This window comes from Macaca thibetana, chromosome 9 (assembly GCF_024542745.1).
Source record: "Macaca thibetana thibetana isolate TM-01 chromosome 9, ASM2454274v1, whole genome shotgun sequence".
NCBI classification, from domain to species: Eukaryota; Metazoa; Chordata; class Mammalia; order Primates; family Cercopithecidae; genus Macaca; species Macaca thibetana.
In genome coordinates this window covers 94,060,054-94,082,184 of record NC_065586.1, presented here as the reverse complement: position 1 = coordinate 94,082,184, position 22,131 = coordinate 94,060,054, and the positions used below count along the sequence as shown (strand labels likewise).

The window sequence follows — 22,131 nt, the reverse complement described above, 5'->3', positions numbered from 1 at the left end:
GCTCAAGCGATCCTCCCACCTCTTCCTCTCAAAGTAAGTAAGTGGCAAAGCTGGGACTGTCACTCAAGCATACTCTAGACAGGTACTCTCCAGCCATTCCACATGCAGTACCTCATCTGGGACTCACAGCAATACCATGCTGGGATTGCAGTCATGAGCCACTGTGCCTGGCCCTATTCCTTATCTCTTTCAGCACAACTTGGGCACCAATTTCCTGCTGTATGGTAAGCTCCTTGAAGGCAGAGGTTGTGTTTATCTTTGTTCTCCCACCAGCCTAACACAGAGCCCACACCTAACAAGCCCAGGACAAATGCCTGTTGTTGAGCAATCCACCCTGGGCTATCCAGTGCACTGATCACATCCCAGATAACCTAGGGCTCTGCGCTGAGCTGTGACTCCACCAGCCCAGCCACAGAATTGGATGCTCTGCCTGTGACCTGAGGATGTTAGTTACTCTGTGCTAACGCCCTTACCTGTAAATGCGTGCAGACCATGTCATAATCACAGGCAGAAGGAGAAAAGGCACAGGCACCAGCTGGTTTTCCTGGGTTTCCCATTTGCCTGTGACCTGCCCCTCCTGCCTGGAAATCTCTCAGGAGGATGGCACGTGGCGGTGAGTGCTGTGTAATTGCTTAATGGCAGGAATGGGTGTAGGAGGAATTGCAGAGATATGGAAAGGGCAGCAGGCATGACAGAAAGGCACAGCATGCCAAGAAAGACACCCACATTCCTAGCTCTGCTTTGCCCCATGAGAACTTCGGGAGGTGATGGGAGTCACCCCGTCTTTCTAGTTCCTCTTCTCCACAATAGGGGAAATACAAATACCCGCTTCTTTGTCATTAAGGGCACAGCGCCTGGCACACAGAAAGTGCTTAAATGCTTGTTGAATATCCCAATAAGATGTGGTGTGAAACAATGCTTTGTAAATACTAAAGCAGCACTGTTAAAACTTTTTACTACTCTAAACGCAAAAGAAAAGGTTACACGTATCCCCACACGGTTGGGGGAGTCTGAGAATCTTACCCAACAGGAAGCCTGGAAGGTCTTTTCAAGGCTCATGCTTTGTTTAAATTATGCTCGCACAGTTTTACATTCAGCTCCATGATATATGCAGATTTATTCAAATCATAATTAGGTATTTTTATTTCTTTTCCTTTTTTTTTTTTTTTTTTTTTTTGAGTCGGAATCCCACTCTGTCACCCAGGCTGGAGTGTGGTGGCAGGATCTCGGCCACCTCCACTTCCTGGGTTCAAGCAATTCTCCTGCCTCAGCCTCCCAAATAGCTGGGACTACAGGCATGCGCCACCATGCCTGGCTACTTTTTTGTATTTTCAGTAGAGACGGGGTTTCACCATGTTGGCCAGGCTGGTCTTGAACTCCTGACCTGAGGTGATCCGCCCACCTTGACCTCCCAAAGTGCTGAGATTACAGGTGTGATCCACCACGCCCAGCCAGATATTTTTATTTCTTACCAGTTAAATTACCTACCACTCCTCCTCTTTCTCCCCACCCCTGGCAAAGTGGGTCTTCTAGTGAAAGTGGATCTTCCAGAGTGGGTCTTCTAGTAAAAGTGGATCTTCCAGAGTGGGTCTTCTAGTAAAAGTGGATCTTCCAGAGTGGGTCTTCTAGTAAAAGTGGATCTTCCAGAGTGGGTCTTCTAGTGAAAGTGGATCTTCCAGAGTGGGTCTTCTAGTGAAAGTGGATCTTCCAGAGTGGGTCTTCTAGTGAAAGTGGATCTTCCAGGAAGGAGGAAGATGTGGCACTTTTATCTGGGGTATTTTGTGTTCCCAGAATACTTCCAGCATACTTGTTTAACAAGCATTGTGTAAGACTTCCCTTCAGATTTAGTTATTTGTGTTTAATATTTTACACTTGATCTTAGCCAAAAGACCAAGAAGCGAAGTGTGTTTAATATTTTGATGGCCAGCCTCGGTACCTTGCTTTACTCAGAGGAAAATAATTGGCTTTTGTCCATTTGGGTCCAATCAATGCGAGGGTCCAAAATGCACCTTTTCCCACCCTTTACTTCCACGCTGCCTCACCCACAGCCCCGCCAGCAGGCAGCAGTTGCACATGCCGGAGAACAAACAGCCTGCGCGGCTCTCCACCAGGAACCGAACTCGACAGCCTGTTGCGACTCTTGACTCTTCGTGCTGTCTGCCCCTCTGACCTCCTGCCTCCCTGGGGCCTGCTCTCTCCTCCCAGCCCTGCCCCGCCTTGCCTTTGAGTTCCTACCTGCCTCCCGCGGCGGAGGTGTCAGGTCAGGCCTGTTGCATCCTGAGCCCTCCTCCAGCTGCCTGTGCCCTCGCCTGCACACACAGCCTTCAGCCCCGCATCCCGCTGGAAAGCGAATAGCGCTCCAGCTCTTAAAGACCTCCAGGGGAGCAGTTTCTACAACCTCTGCAGGAATCTCGTTCTAACATCTCACAACTCTCACGCAGAAAAAGCCCTTCTTTTCATGAAATCTCAATTCCTTTCTGTTGCAATGAGCATGGAGTTGCTTTTATTCTCTGCTGGTTTGAGCTATACTTAAACAAGCCTAATTCCTCACGATATTCTCCCTGCCTCACCAAAGGATGGAATATTGGCTTCGGGTCTGCTCAGCCCTCATCTACGGTGTGTGCGAGCCTTGGTCCAGGCCGGGATCCTGCCTCTGGGGTGTGAACGGAGCAACACTGAAGCAGAGAGTACTCTTTACCATGGAGGTACGGCTAAGCCAAGGGTAGCTCTGAGCTCTTTTGGGTGCCTGGAAGTAAATAACTGACACTGACTAAGGGCCTCTTGTGGGTCAGACCTTGAAGAGGTTTATGGGAAATGTAAAACCAGGTCTCTACACTCAATAATAGCATCATAAAAGAATCACTTACTGACTCAACTCTGTGGATAGTGGAGAATGCACTGATTTTGGCCCAAGAGACTTGCATTTGCATCACAGCTCTTTTTTTGTTTGTTTGTTTAGATGGAGTCTCTCTCTGTCGTCCAGCTGGAGTGCAATGGTGCGATCTCAGCTCACTGCAACCTCCACCTCCTGGGTTCAAGCGATTCTCCTGCCTCAGCCTCCCAAGTAGCTGGGATTACAGGCGCCTGCCACCATGCTCAACTGATTTTTGTAGTTTTAGTAGAGACAGGGTTTTGCCATGTTGGCCAGGCTGGTCTCAAACTCCTGACCTCAGGTAATCCACTGGCCTTGGCCTCCAAAAGTGCTGGAATTACAGGCGTGAGCCACCGCGCCTGGCCCCAGCTCTGCCTTTTATTCGCTGTGCTGCACTGGGCAAGCCACTATACCTCTCTGAGCCTTCATTTATGTGTCTATCTCATAGACGTTAATGAGGATTTTTTTTTATTCTATAAAGTGCTACACAATTAAAGGATTATCATAGATTGGAGTGGGGCGAATATGAAGTCAGGGGCTCTACATGTCTGCAATAGGAAAAATGCACATGTGATGTGCTAAAGGGCTTGGAGGAAGAGAAAGGGATGAAAGTGAGTGGCATTTCACAGGAATGACAGGCAGAAGGAGGTGACAGTTGGGTACAGAGACTGAGGAAAAAGAAAGGAAGAAGGATGATAGCTGTCATTTATGGAATGCTCACTATGTGCCAGGTGTTCTACTAAGGGTTTTGCGTACATTATCTCACGTATTTCTTATGAAATCCCCGTCAAGAGGTTTTATTATCCTCATTTTACCCTTGCATATGGCAGGTCATAACATACCTCCATACCCTCAAGCTGAACCCATGAGAGATCCATCCTATCTATAATGGAATTTGGGTGAGGATGAGGATAGGGCTTTGTAACAAATCAGAGAACCAAGCAAGAGGTGCAGAGATAGGTGGTCAGGGCAGAGGGTCTTCCACAAACCCTGGTTAATGACATCAGAAGAGTAATCAGAAATGATGGCCCTTACAAATTTCAAACATGGATTCCTTTCTCCAGATGCCATCGATTTTTGTCCAGCTTGTTAGCCCTCCACTTCTATCTTCTACTTCCTGGATGGCCCATTTCCTTACTCTTCTCTTTCTCTTTTTCCTATGTCTCTCTCTCTCTCTCCCCCTCCTCACACATGCACGTACACACAGGCTCAATTACCTTTTCCATCTTCTTTTGTGTCAATGTCTGACTCTGTGGATGACAAGCTCTCCATGCTCAGCTTACACATTGAAAACAGGGTACAGCTACAGACACTCTTCCTGCCCCACTTTGCTTCCTCTCCCGACATCCTCCCTTCCCTTTCTCTCTTCTCCTGATTCTTCCCCTCCTTTTATTTACTCCTTCCTGTTCCCCTTCCTCTTCTGTTCACTTTTCACCCATTTCTCTCTCTTCCCTTAGGATGGAAACTGACAAGGGCACTCCTAGCTCAGGAGCTCGCTGGCATTTGCTGCTAGTAAGTGTGTGCTACCACCACCCAACTGCTGACAGGGTTTTTTTTTTCTTTTCTTTTCTCTTTTAAACCATGACCATAAGCTCATGTCTGTCAGAAACCTGGGTGGGTTGGCAGCTGAATATGCCAGACCTGGAAGGGCTGGAACCTGAAACAGGACCTGTCCACCAAGGCAGGGCCAGGGTCTGGGGAGGCCCTGGCTGCTGGAGACAAAAGTGAGGCCAGGTTGGGGGCATGTTAAAGGAAGTTGGCATGAGGCAGTTGGCAGAGGTTCAAGAGGACAGTTGACGCCTGGAATGTGGAGCAGCAGGTGGTAAAGACTCAACCTCAGGGAAGAAAGAAAAGCATCCAGACCCCAGAATCCTAGGCCCTGAGGTCCTGGGTCATGGAGTAGGGCACCAGGAGGTGAGAATGGGATGGAGACCCAGTGACTGGAGCTGGGGGTACCAGCAGGAGCTCTGTCAGAAGAAAAAGGTAACAGTGTGGTACTAGGACCTGAGAAGAAAGGCAGAGCAGGACCAAGGTCAGCAACAATGATGAAGATCCAAGATGAAGCTTCCTTGCTGTTGACTTGGACTCCAGGGAGCCCCTTTATCATAAAGACTGCTGGCTGAGCATCTCAAGCAGGGGTAGAGAGCTGTGTGGTCTGGGGCCCACGATGGCTTCCCTTTTCCCATCTCCCTCCCTATATCACATTCTTAACCAGCCCCTCAGATTGCAGAGCCACTCCCACGAGAGTATGGGAAAACCCCATAGCTCACTGGACACACAGGCAGGTGAGTTCCTGGAACCCAAGCTATTTTGGCACAGGTTAACATGATGAGCAGACACCTGCTTGCATCATTACCCTCAGGCTTCCCCCTGCCCCACAGCCTCTAAACTTTCTAACCAGACTTCCCAAGATTCCATCATGTCCTCCTTCCTCCAGCATCCCTTTCCTGGGACTGCTGTCTGCCTGGAAGAGCTTCTCTGCAGCATGCGCTTGCAGCTCAAGGTCTTCTGAACTAACTCTCTGGCCATCTGGAAGACTCTGTTCTGCATCTGTGATGGCTCTGGCCCTGACTGAACCATCCCCCAAGGTTTGTGACTTCTCTAAAAGAGTTCCTGCCGGGCACCGTGGCTCAAGCCTGTAATCCCAGCACTTTGGGAGACCGAGATGGGCAGATCACGAGGACAGGAGATCGAGACCATCCTGGCTAACACAGTGAAACTCCGTCTCTACTAAAAAATACAAAAAAAATAGCCTGGCGCGGTGGTGGGCGCCTGTAGTCCCAGCTACTCGGGAGGCTGAGGCAGGAGAATGGCGTAAACCTGGGAGGCGGAGCTTGCAGTGAGCTGAGATGGGGCCACTGCACTCCAGTCTAGGCCACAGAGCAAGACTCCCTCTAAAAAAAAAAAGAGTTTCTGTCCAACTTTACCCCTAACCTACCTCCCCTTGAAAGTCCGTCTTGTACATCTGCCACTTACAAGCCACTGTTAACACAAGTGCATCTGAAACTCATCAGCCATGTGATAAATGTGTACTCCTTGCAAAAAAGGGACAACCCTTCCATATGACTTGGTCTGAGAAGGGGTTATTTCCTCACACTCCCTTTAGCTCCTCATTTCTTTCAGTTTGTGGTTTCCCATTTTCAACTATTACTGTTTTTCCACCCCCTAACAAAAAGATTCATTTCTTTTGGGACAATCAAGGCTAAAATACACAATCCCTTTTCTACAATTCCAAACCCTCAAATCTCTGTAAGTCAAAAGGATTTTTGTTTTGCAAGTTTGATGCCAAAACTCATCTGGTAGCAAAATCTGACCTAAACTGATGTGAAGTTACTTTATCCTCACACCTGCTTAGTGTAAACTTCATATATTTTGCTGCAGAAATATTAATGTGTCTGATTTCAATATGCTGCTCAAGGTTTCATGAGGATGTTTCAAAATGTGTGGTACCTTTCTGAATTCTAAAATGCCTCTGGCTTCAAGGGCTTCAGATAAAGCTGTGAGGAACCGTACCAGCCTCTCTGTTCTCCCATGACAGACCTCTTGGGACAGAAGAATCTCTAAGATCTGGGATCTTGACTTCTCATGTGAGAAGATAGCGAAGTGGATCAGTGAGGGCCACAAGGAAACCAAGAATTGCAAATCTTCCAATGTAGAGAGAGAATTAACAAAGTCATTTGTCAATGAAAGGATGTGGGGGCTGGAGGTTGTCTTCGGTGTTTCCTACAGTTTTTGTCCTGTCCTTGACTTGTGTGACTGTTAGCAACCTGTGTAAAGTCCAACCTCTCTGAGCCTAGACTTTAGGAGAAAACTAGCTCCTGAGAACTCCTGCTCCAGTGATGTTGATGATGACTAACACACACAATACGTCTTGAGTTTTTAGAAAATGAAGTATTGTATAGCTTTAATAATGTTTTTAAGTAAATAAGTTTAATTGGAATAACTCAGCAAATATCTACTGTGTGTTCACTCTGTGCCCAGTTTCATACTGGGCTCTGTGAGGTAGTCAACTGTAAGGTACAAACTCTGGACTTCAAGGGGCTCATATTCTGATAGGGAGGCCAAGTATCACTGAGTGAAACAATCAGAGAAAAAAAGCAAATGTGCATACAGGTGATAAGATGGTGTAGACCTGCAGGAGAGCTGAAAACTGCTGGCCAGGGCAGTTTTGGAAGGTGGTTCAGGAGGGAAGTCTTGGTTTGGATATGAGCAGACGAGAAAACACTTTAAGCATGTTTCCTAGGTAAGAATGAAGAAGTTTGCGGGGGAACACTCTGAAGAAAAACAACTTCACTGGGATCAAAGGACCGGAGCCTGAACAAGATTCTTGGGGTAAGGATGTGCTGAAAATGTGTTTATTAGTCAGCTCAGGCTGCCACAGCCAATACCACAGATGTGGAGCTTAACCACAGAAGTTAATGTTCTCACAGTTCTGGAGCCTGGAAGTCCCAGATCAAGGTGCTGGCAGATCTGGTTTCTTCAGAGGCCCTGCTCCTGGCTTGCAGATGGCCTCTTTCTGTTACTTACGCAGGCTTTCTCCTGAGGACATACAGAGAGAAATGGGAGATCTCTGATGTCTCTTTCTCTTCGTATGAGGACACTAGTCCTATTGAATTAGGGTCCACCCTTATGACCTCATTTTGCCTTAATTGTCCCTTTAAAGGCCTTATCTCCAAATGCAGTCACATTAGGGGTTGGGGCTTCATTATGTGAATTTGATCCGGAGAGGCACAGTTCAGTCTTATAACTGTGTGCATGTGCCTCAAGAAAGCTGGGTGTGTCTGGGCAATGTGGGAGGACAAGAGGTCTACCATGGGATAGGGAGGGTGGCAGGGCTGGAGCTCTGAACAGACACTGACATGAACTGAGCAAATGGACATAGAGGACATCAGAGAAATGAGAAATTTTCCAGCCAGGACTTCCTGGCCCACTGGGCTCAACCCTCACAAGTTCAAGTGCTAAAGCCAGATTGTATTCCCTGGAGCACTTCCTGGCTGGAACATCTCCATCATTTCCTGCATTTTTCTGTCCTTCCCTAGCACCTTTGGTCTGTTGTAACCTTACCTGGCTAGCTGCAGGAAAGTGTGAGATTATTATAGAGTTATTTTGCACAGAGCATCTATTCACATCTGGTTGGCTAATGCTGATAATTACCATGCTGGTTACTAAATCTGTCGGGTCTGGGTGAGGTGAGGCGCTACAGCTGGGGCTGCTGTGCACAGCTTTGCCGGTGGAGAGAGAGGTGAGAACAAAAACCAAGAAAGGTGTGCTCAGATGCTTGGGATTGAGTGAAACTGGTTAATTACCAGTCACTTGCTGTCTCCCTGAGTTGTAGTTTCTGGCTAAGGAATGCTCACAGATCAGACAGAATATGACAACCTGCAACTTATTTCCACATTAAGAGGGTGGCAGGGACCAAGATGCAGAGAAAGTGTGGAGATAGCCTCTCAGGTGCCAGAGCCTTGGCCAGATGACTCAGATGGCCTCAGAACAAGGTAGTGGCATTCTCCAGCAGGGTGCAGAACCAACTGGACTGCTTATGCAGAGAGCTGGGGATCAGATACGGCCTTGGAGCAGAGTCTATTTGCCAATAGATGAAGGTTCTTAATCATGGCCCTAGATTAAGTTTTAATGATCCATGAACCGTCCTAAAGTTGCATGTCAACATGTCTGTATGTGAGTAAGCATTTTTATAAGAAACAGATCCATAACATTTATGAGATTCTTGAAAGGTTCTAAAGGGTCTGTGATCCCCAAAAGGAGCGTGATTATAAACTACTGTCCTAGACCCCTGAAGAAACAGGTTGACATTGGACGGAGCCCTAAGAGACTCAGGGTTCCTAATGATCCTGAAAGTATACTCAAGGGGTGTGTGTGTGTGTGTGTGTGTGTGTGTAAATGTGTGTGTTTGTATATTTTTCTGCAAAAATGATTTAGTAATTTTTGCCAGATTTTCAAAGGCGCCCACAACCCTTAAAGGCTTGATGGGGGTTCAAAAAGCCAGAAAGTTTGTCTATGCCTAGCTCTTTCTTTTCAGAGGAAGATCACAGAGACCTGAAAACAGAGCCCAGAGTAGGTCCTGGTAGTTCTGCTCAAAATCCAGGGATAACAGGGGCCAGGGACTGGCTGACTGGCCCTCTATAAAAGAACACATTTAAATCATTTTAAGAGTCAAGGGCCCAGAAGCCAGACTAGTGGGTGATGGTCACAAAACCTTCAACAGATGGGAAAACAGTCCTAGCTCCTTCCCTCTCCGATGGTGGATTCCCAAGTCTTTCTCTTCTGTAGCCCTTTACCCAGCTTTCAGAAACCCAAGACCACACTAATGGAAACTCCGAATTCATTCAGTAAACACTGAGCGCCTACTATGTGCCAGGCTCTATTCTAGGCGTAAAATAAAGGATTTGCCTTCAGAGTGTGACCCACCAAGGCCAGTTTCCTGCCTGGACAGTGGTATTTTGAGTATTGCTGATCAAGTGTGTTTTTCTGGCGCTTAGCACCCCCATTCCCCTGGTCCAGAGAGGCAGAAGCTATCCCCCCACCACGGCAGCGGGTTAGGGGCGAAGAGAGGGGAGCAGTACCTGTGATCAAAGCGGTGAGGGAGGCTAGTAGGATGCGGGCAGCAGGAGCAGGAGGGCCAGGCCCGACCCGACCACTGCTGGGGTGGGGACTAGGTGGGACGGGGTGGGGGCACTGCCCGTGGGGACGGGGGTGGGGTGGAAGCGGCACTGCCGGCAGCCGCCTGGGCCTCTGCGCGCCTGATCTCGGAGCTGCGCTCGCCCGCTCCCCGCCTGCGGGGTCCGTCGCGGAGCCCTGCTCTCCATACTCAGCAGTCCCCGGGAGGTGCTTGGACACGTCCCCAGGTTGGATAAAGATCGGCTCCGCGCTAGATCCGAAGTCGAAATCTCGCCATCAGCGCGGCTCGCGCGGCCGCTATGGCCCGGCCCGGCGACGCCAGATCGCTATCCTGGGGGAGAAACGGGAAGGCAGCGACGCCGCTCTCGCCGCCACCCTTGGTCCTGAGCGCAAGCGTGGCCGCGAGGTCCTGGGGCTCGCCGCTCTCTCCTCCCCCTTCGCATTCCTTCCCTGTGCGGCCTCCCCAGGGACCCCCGCTTCCCTCCCGCCCGGGGCCCCCAGTGCCCAGCCAGGCGCCCTCTCCCCTCCTCGCCAGGCCCCGCTGCCTCCTGAAGGTTACGCGACGCAGTGGCGGGGCGCGGGGGGGCCCGCCCTCGCCGCCGCCTGCGCCGCCGCCCACCCCAGTGCCCGCCGCGCCGCGCCGGGCCAGCCTGGCTGCCGGCTGCTACCACCGCAATCCCGGCTCCTAAATCAGCGCGGGGAGGCGCTCCCTCCCCCCGCCCGGCTCCCCGGGCTCCCTGGGCCGCGATTGGCCGCACGGGCGCCCCCCAACCCGGGCCCCCGGCTCCAGCTGCCGCGCCATTGGTTGCGGGCCTCCGCCAGCCTTTACATAAGCCCGGGCGCGCTCGAGTGGAGTTGTATAAAGCGAGCGCGCGGCGTCGGGGCGGGAGGCTCGAGGCCAGCCCGGGACCGGGGCTGGGAGCTAGCAGGCGGCGGCGCCGGCGGCAGAGGCGGCAGCGAGCGCCAGCTTCCCACGCCCCCAGGCGGCGGGGCCGAGAGCGGGAGGATGGCTCCGAGCGCTGACCCCGGCGTGAGTACCCGCACCGGTGCCCCCCACCCTCAGGCAGGGAAAGTTTCTCCAGCTCTGCGTGCCCCCCGGATCCGCCCGCGAGGATGGCGGGGACGCCGCCCGGGAACCGGGGAAGACGGAGATCGCGAAGGCGGCGGCTTCGCTCCTAACTTGCTGGGAGGCGCTGGACTCGATTGGCGCGCGGAGCCTCCCCTGCGGGCTGGGGGGCGAGGCGGGGGCCGGGTTGGAGGTGGCGGAGAGGTGGGAGCCGAGGTGTGGGGGCAAGAGCCCGCAGCTGACAGAGAAGGTGTTGGGGGCGCGCTGGAGGTCAGCTGTCAGGGGAGGGGGCCTCCGGGGCCGGGAGGGGGCGGAGCGGGTGAGGAGGGACGTGCCAGGGTATCAGGAGAGTCTCCCAGTCAGCCAGGCTGAGATCCGGGCCGGGGAAGCCACTGGCCTCGGCCGAGTGCCTACGCTTCTAGGCTGGGGAAGAGCCCTGGGGGCTGGACTCTTCCTCCCCTGGGAAGCCCAGTTCCCGGGCACAGCGCTGGGTGGCAGAGAGCTCCGGGAGCCAGCCCCGCGCGCGGCGTAGCTGCTAGCCGCCTTATGCTGGACGAGGTGTGGTCTTCCCTTCAGGCTGCCTCAGGCAAGCCAGCTTCAGGCATTCCAGGGAAACCGTGAGTCCTCCTCGACCCCGTGGGGGCACTTGGAGGCTTTGATGGGGCAGCCAGGCCGGGCTTGGGGGCATGCCCAGCAATGCAGCGCGCTTCTTTGCAGTACAGTAGTTGGGAGCCCTGGTTAGTCCCGCTTCTGCAGAAAGCAACTCAAGAATCCAAAGTCATACCAGCCTGGATGGAAGCCTCCCAGAGTGGCGGGGAAATTCTCCTAGGGTTGAGAGCCTGGGGGGGCTTCCTCCGGGAATGACTAATGAATATTGCTGCTGCTGCTGCCGCTGCTGCTGGTGATGGTGGTGGGTGCACCTAGTGTGGCTTCTGCACATCTAGGAGATGCTTCAGTTCTCCTGATAGGACACATTCTTGAGTCGTACTTGAGATATCTTCTCCGATGGGTGCAGGACTTTCCACGTGAAGCCAGGTGGAAAAGAAGGGAAGAGGGTTCCAGGACAGGGGACAGTTCTATAGTGTTGTCTTGAGTCAGGGGAGAACTCATGTGGGAAGAGATAAGCGATTGACAGAAATTTGGAACCCAGATGACTTGGGGCTGGAGATGTCCAAGACTGAATTAGAGCTCATTGAGAGAGTCACACAGTACCTCACCCTCAGCCATGGGGGAGAGGTGGAGGCTGGAAAAGTGGGAACATGGTGGCTGTTCCAGCATGGTTCTTGAGAAAATGTTGTCTCTCTCTCTCTCTCTCTCTCTCTCTCTCTCTCTCTCTCACTCACTCTCTCTGACTTGGTTAAGAACATCCTTCTGGCAGTAGGTCCTAAAGTCAATTTAAGAGGTAATGAAGAGAGTTGAGGGTCTTGATGATGACACAGAGGACCACAATTAGAACATTCCACTTTCCGGTGGGTACTAATGGACTCTGGAGAAGGTGAAAACTGTGTGTGGGGAGTCGGGGAAACCTGCTCTGTGGCTGCTCATTTGGGGCTGAATCCTCCACCTTATCCCACCCCTGAATGTGGGTGGATGTTCAAACTCCTAGGGTACCTGCTTCAGCCTGGAGATATTTTATGGGGGCTATCAATCCATATCCCAACCCCCAGCTCCATCGTTGTCTGCCTGCAGTCAACATTTTTCTGCTGCGTTTCCCAAGACCTTCTCTCCACTGGGGATTTGTGCAGCGAAATACCTGCTTGTTGCTCTTTCTTCCCTTCTCCATCTGGGCAGCACCTGGTATTCTGAATCCTGGTGTTTATTCCTTGGCACCTTGATGTTTGGTTAAGACGTCCTATGGCTGCACAGGGGTGCCCCTGTGAATGTGTGGACCAATTGCCTGTGTAATTCTAGGGAGTGAAATAGACTCTTTTAGAAAGAATACCACCAACCAGGAAGGCAGTCCTATTAAACAGCTTTTGACAGCCTCCCATGCTCAAGCGCTCCCTTGCTTCCGATGCTGAGGCGGTAGAAGCATAAAGGTGGAGCAGACTCCTTGGTGTCCAGTAGGGGGCGCCAAAGGTACCTAGCTCAGGACCACTGACTTTCTCACTTCTTGCCCTTCACTGGCTGTAGCAACTTAATGCTTTAAGGCAGCTCAGCCTACAGCCTTCAACCACCACCATCGTAATTGGAATCCTTCTACCACATGCTTCCTGGACTTCAGGTGGTCCTGTGACCTCAGGTGCAATGGGGCAGGTGCAAGCACAACGTTCCAAGGAGACAGAGCTGGTACACAGCCCCACCCTCTCTCGGGGATCATTCCTTTGTGCTTGGAGCCGCTGTGTTATTTGAACTCTTTAAGGGTTCATGGAGTTCCAGAACATGAGAGCCAGAAGCAAGGAGACTTGGAGAGCATCTCATCCAACCCCATCCCATCCCAACGCTCACATGCATTTAATTCACAGATGAGAAAACTGAAGCTGGATAAAGCCAAGGTCACATGACTATTTGGTAGAAGACATGGAACCAGGTCCTAGGATTCCCAGTGCTCGATTCAGAGCTGTTTCCACTCCAGTGGCCTGCTTCCTCTTCACTATAAAGATGGACATACTTCCTCTGTACAGTAGTCACTCATAGTTATTCACTGACCAGGCTTTGGTAAATGAATACATCCCATACAGTTGGGGAGATTCTCTTTGAATCTGTTTTTCAGAGTGAAAAGGGGAGGAGAAAATACAGTTCTTGTCATGGACATACACAGGTCATAGAAAGTCCTAATTATTCTTTCCCTCCCTCTACAATCTCGTCTCATTATTCCGAGTGGTGTTTTAAGCAAAAGCCATGCAAGTCCAGGTTTCTGTCTGTGCATTTGGAGTCAGAAATGCTGAGTCCCCCACTGTGGTCTTGGAACCCAGGTCTGGAGCACCAAGGAATGCTGGCGTGGGGTTTCTCTGTCTTGTAGTCACACCATTGCTGGTGAGACCTCCCACATTCATTCTAGATGGATTGGAGAGTTTCCAAAGAGCATTTGCCTATTTCCCCCACCCTTGCTGCTCCTAGCTCAAGGTCAGAGTGCTAGGACATTCTATTTTTGCAAAATCCTTATGTTTGGGCTTCTTGGGTGACCTGCAAGATACTACCATTTCCATTGCCCTTTCTTCTGTTCCAAGAGCCTGCTGTTGACATCTGAGCTGGGCTCTGGGAAAGAGGTTTGCTGAGTGGCGTGTGGGCTGCCCCCTTTGTTCTTGTCTCCCCACCTGGCTTCTTTGCACACTGAATGGACTTCCTCCTGGTTCTCCTTGGAGCCTCAGCAGACTTGGCGGCCTACCCTCATAAGAAACCCACTGCTGCCAAGCCAGAATTCTGAGAGGCGGAATCCTCTTCTCTCCCTAAGTCTCACGAAAGGGATGCTTGTTGCCAGGGAAGATGCTTGAGTCCCCTCCTTCCCTCATGCTCACAGAAGATGAAGTTGGGCTTCATCTTCAGCGGGAGGAGGGAGGTGGCAGGATCACATGGACTACCTGAGAGCAAAAGCCCCTCTCTTTAAACTGGAGTCTTAAGAGGCAGTGCTTGAGATCTCACCAGCTCCTAGCTTTACCTGGTGAAATGAGCCTGCATTCTCAAGACTTGCTCTAGTTCTGGATAAGACCAGAGGAATATACTTACATAAATTGTGGTTATAGCATAAGCTCTCTGGACTTTTGTTTGAATGCGGGAGTGGGTAGAGAGCTTGAGAAGTGGCATTAGATTATGAGAAACAGGAAGTTGTCCAGTGGGGCTTTTATGAGCCCCACCGGATGACTGACCCGTTCCCCTCTCATTGTAATGGTAAGGACACAGGCTTAGAATCTGGTCTGTGCTTCCTGGCTTAGAGACCTTAAACAAACCACTTAACCTCTGCAAGCCTCAGTTTCCTTCTCTGCTAAATGATGAGGCCGACAACTGTGTGATGAGGGTAGGGGAGCGAAGCTGGAGGGAGACAGTCTTTAGTATTCCTCTGCCCTTGGTTAGAGGTAAAGAGGTATTCAGTTGGAAGGCGATATTATTGCTGAATCACTGGGAACCCCCGGAGTCTTCTTTTTCCCAGAGAGTGAGCCTGAGTGCCCAGGTTTGCACATCAGCCTCTGCTCACAGCAACATCTGGGCTGATGGGCAAGGCCTTCTTCGCAGGGCTCCCTCCTTGCCTCTTTCCCTCCCCCACCTCAGGGTTTTCACTTTGGGGTTCTGCCATGCTTGGGAAAAAGAAATTTTACAGGTCCCAGGATAATTCTGAATGTGATGGAGGGCCCTGAGCTATTGATTCCTAAGGAAGGATCTTTCTGCTGGGAGAAGCCTTCCTCGGAGCCCAGTGATTTAAGAGTGCTGACAAATTCATGCTCACCGAGCCTCCTGCAGGCTGCAGATACAGGCTTCCAGGCCAGCCTGGGCTCTGCTAGGGATTTCTGGAGAGCCTGGCTTGTTGCTTAGGGGACATAAACCTGTGAACTTTCCTTAGGAGAAAGTATGAAATCAATTGGTTCATTATCACACCAAACACACCCTGGACCACTTAGGGCATTTAAGAAATGAGAGGTAGCAAAGGACTGAGAGGTTGTCTTTGAAAAGTGTGCAGAAAGGTGTGAAAGGGTTGGGGAAAAGGAAGGGAGAGGAAGACCTTTTTTCCAGTGAACCACTCTTGATTTTGACCTTATCGAAGTCCTTGAATGGTGACTACAGGGGTTATTTTGTTCCCCCTCCCAGATATTTGGCAATGCCTGTAGACGTTTTTTCTTGTTACAACTGGGGAATGGGGTGCTACTAGTATTCACTAGGTAGAGGCCAGGGATGCTGCTGAACATCATACAGTGCACAGAACACGCCTCATGACAAGGAATTATCTGGCCCCAAATGTCATTGACACCAAGATTGAGAAACCCAGGACTGGAGCATCGCAGTACAGAATCACAGCACATTAGAGGTGGGAGGGATTTTGGAAGTATTCTCCTCCAATTCCCCCATTTCACAGCTGACAGCACTGAGATCCAGAGAGGAGAGGGAACCAGCCAGGATCACACTGCAAGCAAGTGGCAGAGCTGGTCTGGAATTCAGATCTGCTCTCTCCTGAGACCGTTTTACCCAGATTTCCCCAGAGTTGTTGTGAAAATTAAATGTGAGCTGTGAAAACAAAAATAAACAGAAAATTATAGAGACTATATTAATATTTCTATTATTAAGAATTGGGAGTTTGGAAAGTTGTATTTCTGGCTATGCCACTGACTCATTGTGTAATATTGAACAAATCATTCTCTCACCCTCATGCCTCTGTGTGTGTGTGTGTGTGTGTGTGTGTGTGTGTGTGTGGTGGGGAGGTGGTCTTAGCAAAAAATATATATATATATATTATAATCATTCTCTTTAGAGAAAGGTCCAAAGATTTGCCCTTCAAAAACCCTAGGCACTTAAAAAAATAAAAATTTTCCTTGAAAGAAATCATGTTGACTTCATAAGAAGCAAAGCGTTTACTTCTTGGAAAAATTCCAGTACCCTGGCCCTGTAAGCTGGTTCCAGCCCAGGAAATCTGATCAACATCCGGAGGAGAAACTGATAGCTCCACAAATGACAAGAGGCTGGACATGTCCCCTCTCCCTCCGAGAAAAGGAGATGGCGACTTCTCCTCCATCCTTTCCTGCTCAACCCTCCTGGCCCAGAAGTTCTACAAGGAACTTCAATGAGGGATGGGAAGGCGTGTCATTAATTAGTGAAGCCTTGTTTACTTAACAGGCATATTCTTAAACAACTCTTCCAAGGGACATTTTGACATATTACTTTAATTAGCTACAGAAGAATTGAGAGTGCAGAGAGTGTAAAATGACCCTCTCTGTTGTTTCCAGTTACTCTTATCTTTGTTTGCACCCAACAAGTACAGTGACAAGGTCATGGGAATCACTGCTGAGCTCTGGGAGTGTCCCGGTGACCTGAGGAGGGACTGCAGGGACTGCTTTCTTTCCTTACATCAACCTTCACCTACCTAGGGAGCAGCCACCTCGGTGGAGATTCCTGCTTTGGCATTTCCGACCTCTATTGATATAGACCTGTCTTAAAGGAAGCATCATGTTGTACAAATTTTAACACAGCTCTTAGGAAGGGGAACAGGCCTGGGAGCTGGAATTCCCCTCCCAGAAGGGCAGAGGAACTCTTGTAGGATTGGTGGGAACAGCCTTAGTTGGTGTTTTTCACATGAGGTCTGACCCTGGTCTCGTCCTCCTTGTGCTCAGGATCGGAGGTAGGAAGTCACTTGAGGCTCCCCTGAGAGGACTGAGGTGACATCCCTTCCTTCCCACATGGGAGCGTCACTGTGTAGATTCCTGCCATGAATCTTCTACTTGTCCTGAAACAGGTCCCTTAGCCACTGGAGGTCAGTCACTGTAATCAGAGGAGCTGGGTGGCAGGCTCTTTCCATCACCCGCAGTCTCTTCCTCTAAGGGGTGGCACATTCCCTTTCACTCTAGTCTCTAAGAACAGGCTCTTTCTTAGAAATCATCATCATGCACCTCTCATCTGAGAAGCTGTGTATATCCAGAGGCTTTTTCAGGTGGGGAAATAAGAGTCCTCAAGGAGAAATGCTGCCTTGTAAACAGTATGAGGGAGACACTGTCATTTGTTCTCAGCCACAAATTCAGTGCCTAGCATGGCACTTGGCATGCGGAGGGGTTCAGTAGGTGCTTGGTGGGTGCACAAATGAGTAAGTGAATGTTGGTGGCCATTCTGGGGCAGGGGTGACCCTTGGTATTCGATTGGATCTCCAAACCTGCCTTCCATCTAGCTCCTTCCCAGAGCCGGCATGAGGACTATGTAAACCTCCAAAGGTCCCCTAATCAAGCAGCACTTGAAGACTCCAGACAAGACCCACTCCATGAGATGGTGGCTGGCTCTGAGCCTGGAGCAAGGCTGTTTCTCTTCCTCTTTACCTCCCTTTGCTGTTCTCCCTCTCCTTCCTGCCCCCTTCCCACCTGGCTGCTGCGGGGAAGCTCAGTGCAGGTTTACTTTGCTTGAAGCTGATAGACTACATGGAAATTTGGACTTCCACTGGAGACAAACTAGGAAGTGAATCACAAAAGGATATCTGGGAGGATGCTTTTAAATAGCAGGGTCCATGAATGCATTTTAAATTATTTAGGGAAAAACTTGACCCATAAACTATTAGGCCTGGAAAAGGATTTTGGAGGTCATCCAGTGCCCCACCCGACCCCTGCCCCAGGATGTTCAGATCCTCTCTGTGATACTCTCACTCACTCTTCAGAAACACGGTCTATCCATCCTGCACACTGCTGCTTGAAGTCTAAAACGCCCTTTCAAAAATGCAAGTCTGATCCTGTCTCTGCCCGACTTCAAAACTTCCCACATGTTGTGACTCCAGGCTCCTTACCGTGGCATGGCAGGCTCTCCAGATCCCAGCTGCTGCCCCACACAAGACTGCGTCTCCACCCCGTCCCCACTGTCCCCTCTTCTCTCTCCCTCCACCCCATATCCCAGACATTGCACTCCAGGAGCAACAAATGCATCCACAGCATGTACCAAGCTGTCTCACATGCATGTTGTTGATCCATAGGTCTCCACCATCTACAATCCAATTCACCGTCTTCAGGGAGTCTTTACTGCCTGCCCTTCCCACCACCTCCCTAGTTAATCCCACCCTCCTATGGCCTATGTCTAGGCTTTGTACCTGTTTCTTTTTTTCTTTTTTCTTTTCTTTTCTTTTTTTTTTTTTTTTTTTTTTTAGATGGAGTTTTGCTCTTGTTGCCCAGGCTGGAGTGCAATGGCATGGTCTTGGCTCACTACAACCTCTGCCTCCCAGGCTCAAGTGATTCTCCTGCCTCAGCTTCCCGAGTTGCTGGGATTAGAGGCATGCACCACCACGCCTTGCTAATTTTGTATTTTTAGTAGAGTTGGGGTTTCTCCATGTTGGTCAGGCTGGTCTCAAACTCCCAACCTCAGGTGATCTGTCTGACTCAGCCTCCCAAAGTGCTGGGATTACAGGCGTGAGCCACAGTGCCCGGCCTACTTTGTACCTGTTTCTACTCTGAGCTTATCCCACTGACTTGTGTCTTACCCCTGATAGACTGTAAGCTCCTTGAGGTCAGGGACTATGTCTTTTTCATCATTTCTAACCTGGCCCATAGGCATCTTCTCAATGTTTGAAGAATTAATGTGTATAGCATAGCATGCTAAGGGGTTCTGTGCTTAGGAAGCAGTATTTAAGGAGTCAAATAACTCCATCAGGGTCCCCTAGACAAATTAGTTACAGAAGCAAACCTATTCCTCAAAGTCTTACAGTCCAGAGCATTCCATTCAACATCTGGCAACTACTCCTGGAAGGGGAGCACCAAGCAGGCCTGGACTCTGTCACCTGAGACGCATTCATGCATCCCACAAACATTTATCATTAGTGGTAATAGTGTGATTATTGGTACTGTTACCTACCACGTGTGGACTTTCTCTCTGCCAGGCATTACGTTCAGCACTTAACACACATTCATCTCATTTCATTCTCACAACAACCCGATAAACATTATTTCCCATTTTACAGAACGGGAAGTCTGAGCAGTTAATAGTACCTATTAAGAACCTGCTGCGACTTCTGCATAAGGCTAGGAGATTCCATTTGTCCTCTCACTTTCAGAAATACCATTTCATTAGCCCACTGGCTTCTGTGGCACTTCCTCAGCTGGGTCCCCTGAGGTTTTGTCTGCCTTTTTCTGGAGCAAGCCCAAGTCTCTCGTCTATGAGTGCTGCTGCAGGCAGTGTCTAGAACTGTCTCCAGGTAGAGGGGAGGAAGAGGAATTCTTACATTTTCTTCATGCTGGGAAAATGCATGAAACATGGCACCTTCTGCAGGGTAGGGAGTTGCAGAGGTCTGGAGTTTGTCTCTTAGACTGGCAATACAGAGGACAAGGGTGGGGGACAGGGTAGAGAAATAGAAGCATTAGAATGTATACTAATGCCATACATTACCAAAAACTTCATCTTGTTCTCAGCTGTTTTCCTAGTGCCCAGAGTAGTACCTGACACAGAGTAGGTGCACAAGAAATAATGAATGAATAAATGAATGAATGAATGAATGAGTGAATGAATGAATGAATGAGTGAATGGTGGCCTCTAGTGTTCTCGCTCACTTGGGCCACGTTATTTGCCACCTAACTGGCTTCTTTGCTTCCAGCCCAGCTTTCTCATGACTTTCTCCACACTGTATTGACAGAGAATTCCTTCTAACACACCACTCCAGCCATGGCATTCCCTGGCCCAATGGGCCTGTGTCACTCACGAGGCTTCCAAGATCTTTTCCAGCCTCCTTTACTGCACTCCTTCCCACCAGGTGTCCTGCCCCTGCCCTGAGTCTGCCCTGCAGAGCCTCACTGCACTACACAAACCTGCGCATCTCCCATGCACCTGCTCCTCTCAGCCTGGAACACTCTCTCCATCTTGTTCCTCTGGCCTGCTTGGCATTGCCTCTCTTAGGCCTTCCCCAGCTTCCCCAGGCAGAGATGGTTGCTGCTTTCACTGTGCTCCCATCTCACTTGGTTAAGACAAGTTTGATATCATGAGAGAAACTATTCAGTATGGTGTTGAAGAATTCTGGAGCTCGTTTGCTTGGACACACTTCCTGGGTCCACCAGGTACTAGCTGTGTGACCTTGGGCAAGTTACTTACCCTCTCTGTGCCTTAGTTTTCTTATCTGTAAAATAGGGACAGTCATAGTTCTTCTCTCACAGGGTTACTATGCAGATTAAGTGGGTCACTCATGTGAAGGGTTAGATTAGTGTCTGGCACATGGTCAGCGGTAGATATGTATTATTATTGTTAACTATCCATTCTTCGTATAGTACTTGCTATGCAAAATTGCAATTACGTGCCTCTCTGTGTGCCTGGTGTACAGAGTCTATATGAAGATCCACACGACCCATTCTGAGATTTAGGAAGGAAGCTCTGACAGCATGTGGAAGTGGGAGGAGGGGAGAGGAGAGGCAGAAGCAGTTAGCAGGTATTGCTATTGTTCAGGTGAGGGAGAAAGGGGCAGATCCCCCACAGGAGGGGTGGAAAGACTGAGCAGCTTTGAGAGAGATTTGTGAAGCAGAATTGACTCGGGGATCCAGTGGGTGTGAAGAATGAAGAGGCAGCAGAGATGGTGCCAGATTTCCAGCCTGAGTGACAGTGTTGGGGTTTGAAGGGGCCCAGCGAATAGCGTCCCACTCCCCGACTCAGATTCAGGGCCAACTAAGAGAAAGGACAAGAGAGGTGGGGCGCAGGCAGGTGGAGATGGAAATGCCGCCTTTATTCCAGAGGCAACTGCCTGGCAGGCCAGGCTCCTGTGTGGGGTTCCTGGGGCTTGCTGACACCTTAGCCCTGCCCACTGCAGGCTTCCCTGTGGGTGAGGGCAGGGTGGAGCCTGCCTGGCCAAGCTCCACACACGGCACAGTGGCCCCTGCAGGGAGGCAGGGCCAGAGAGGGCTCTTCAATCCCAGTTCTTTCAAACTGGCCAGTTCTTTCAAACTCCCTCCCTTGGGAGAAGGGAGCAGAGTAAAGAGGGAGGCCCAGGATGTCACTCTAGCTAGGGTTTCTCCATCTCAGCACTGTTGATATTTTGGGCTGAATAATTGTGGGGGCTGTCCTGCGCATTGTAGATGATCAACAGAATTCCGTGCCTCTACCCACTAGATTCTAGTAGCACCTCTTCCCTGGCTGTGACAACCAAAAGTGTCCCCAGATATTGCCAAATGTCCCTGGGGCCAGAGAGCAGCAAAATCGCCGTAGTGGAGAACCACTGCTCTAGTCTGATGGAAGGGCCTTTGACTGGAAACACGCAGTGTGGGAAAATGGGTGCTGCCTCCCAGCTTATAAGCCAGGTGGTGGGGTCTGTAGATAGGGAAGGACAGATTGGGTGAAGGCTGGGTCTTCCTGACCTTTGCAGAGTCGGCTCTCTCTGTTTTTCTTTCCTTCCTGCTCCTCCTCCTGCCTCTCCTTGCCCACCTAACTTCATGGCATCCTCAGAGTCCAGCTACAACCCCTCCCTCTAGGAAGCGCTCCCCAGCTCCGCCTACTAGCTAACTTAGATCTCTCTGTGCTCCCTCCTCCGCAGCACCCCTCACCCTGTACTGCAAATGGTGAGCAGTTTTCTTGCTGTGACCCTAGCACCTAGCACAATGCCAGGGTCATCGAAGGTCTGCAAGAAGTGTTGTCGCAGGTGAAGACCCAGGGCAGCTCCTGTTAGCTCTTCTCCAGTGTTGCTTGAGTGCCAGGAGCTCTTTTGTGGGTGTCTTTGTGGAGCTGGTGGCCCAGCCTGTGCCAGGCAGAGTGTTCCTGTGGCTGCCTCTCTCCTTCATGTCTCAGCCCTCCTACAAGTGTCTGAAAGGCTGTGTTTTCTCTGCTCGTTCCCAACATCGGAAACATTTAGGCACCTTGTTTTCGTGAGAGCTTGGGGTGTGACCTTGGCTCTTTCCATAGTTGCGAAAGAACTGCTTGCCCCGAAAATTGCCCTGGAGGCCTCTCCCCACAGCTGCCTGACCTCACATCAGAGAATCCA

At 50.4% G+C, this 22,131-nt stretch overlaps 1 protein-coding gene across 2 annotated transcripts in view; it reads left to right on the top strand.

Moving 5' to 3' along the window:
* The first annotated feature begins 10,164 nt into the window (after positions 1–10,164).
* CRTAC1 (cartilage acidic protein 1) overlaps positions 10,165–22,131 on the top strand; it is a 166,292-nt gene continuing 154,325 nt past the window's right edge. Inside the window, exon 1 of one of the 2 annotated variants that reach the window (XM_050802888.1) lies at positions 10,165–10,538. In XM_050802888.1, coding sequence (XP_050658845.1) covers positions 10,515–10,538 — 24 coding nt within the window. In that variant the 5' untranslated portion in view covers positions 10,165–10,514. The remainder of the gene's footprint in view (positions 10,539–22,131) is intronic. The other variant, XM_050802889.1, reaches the window with a different exon arrangement.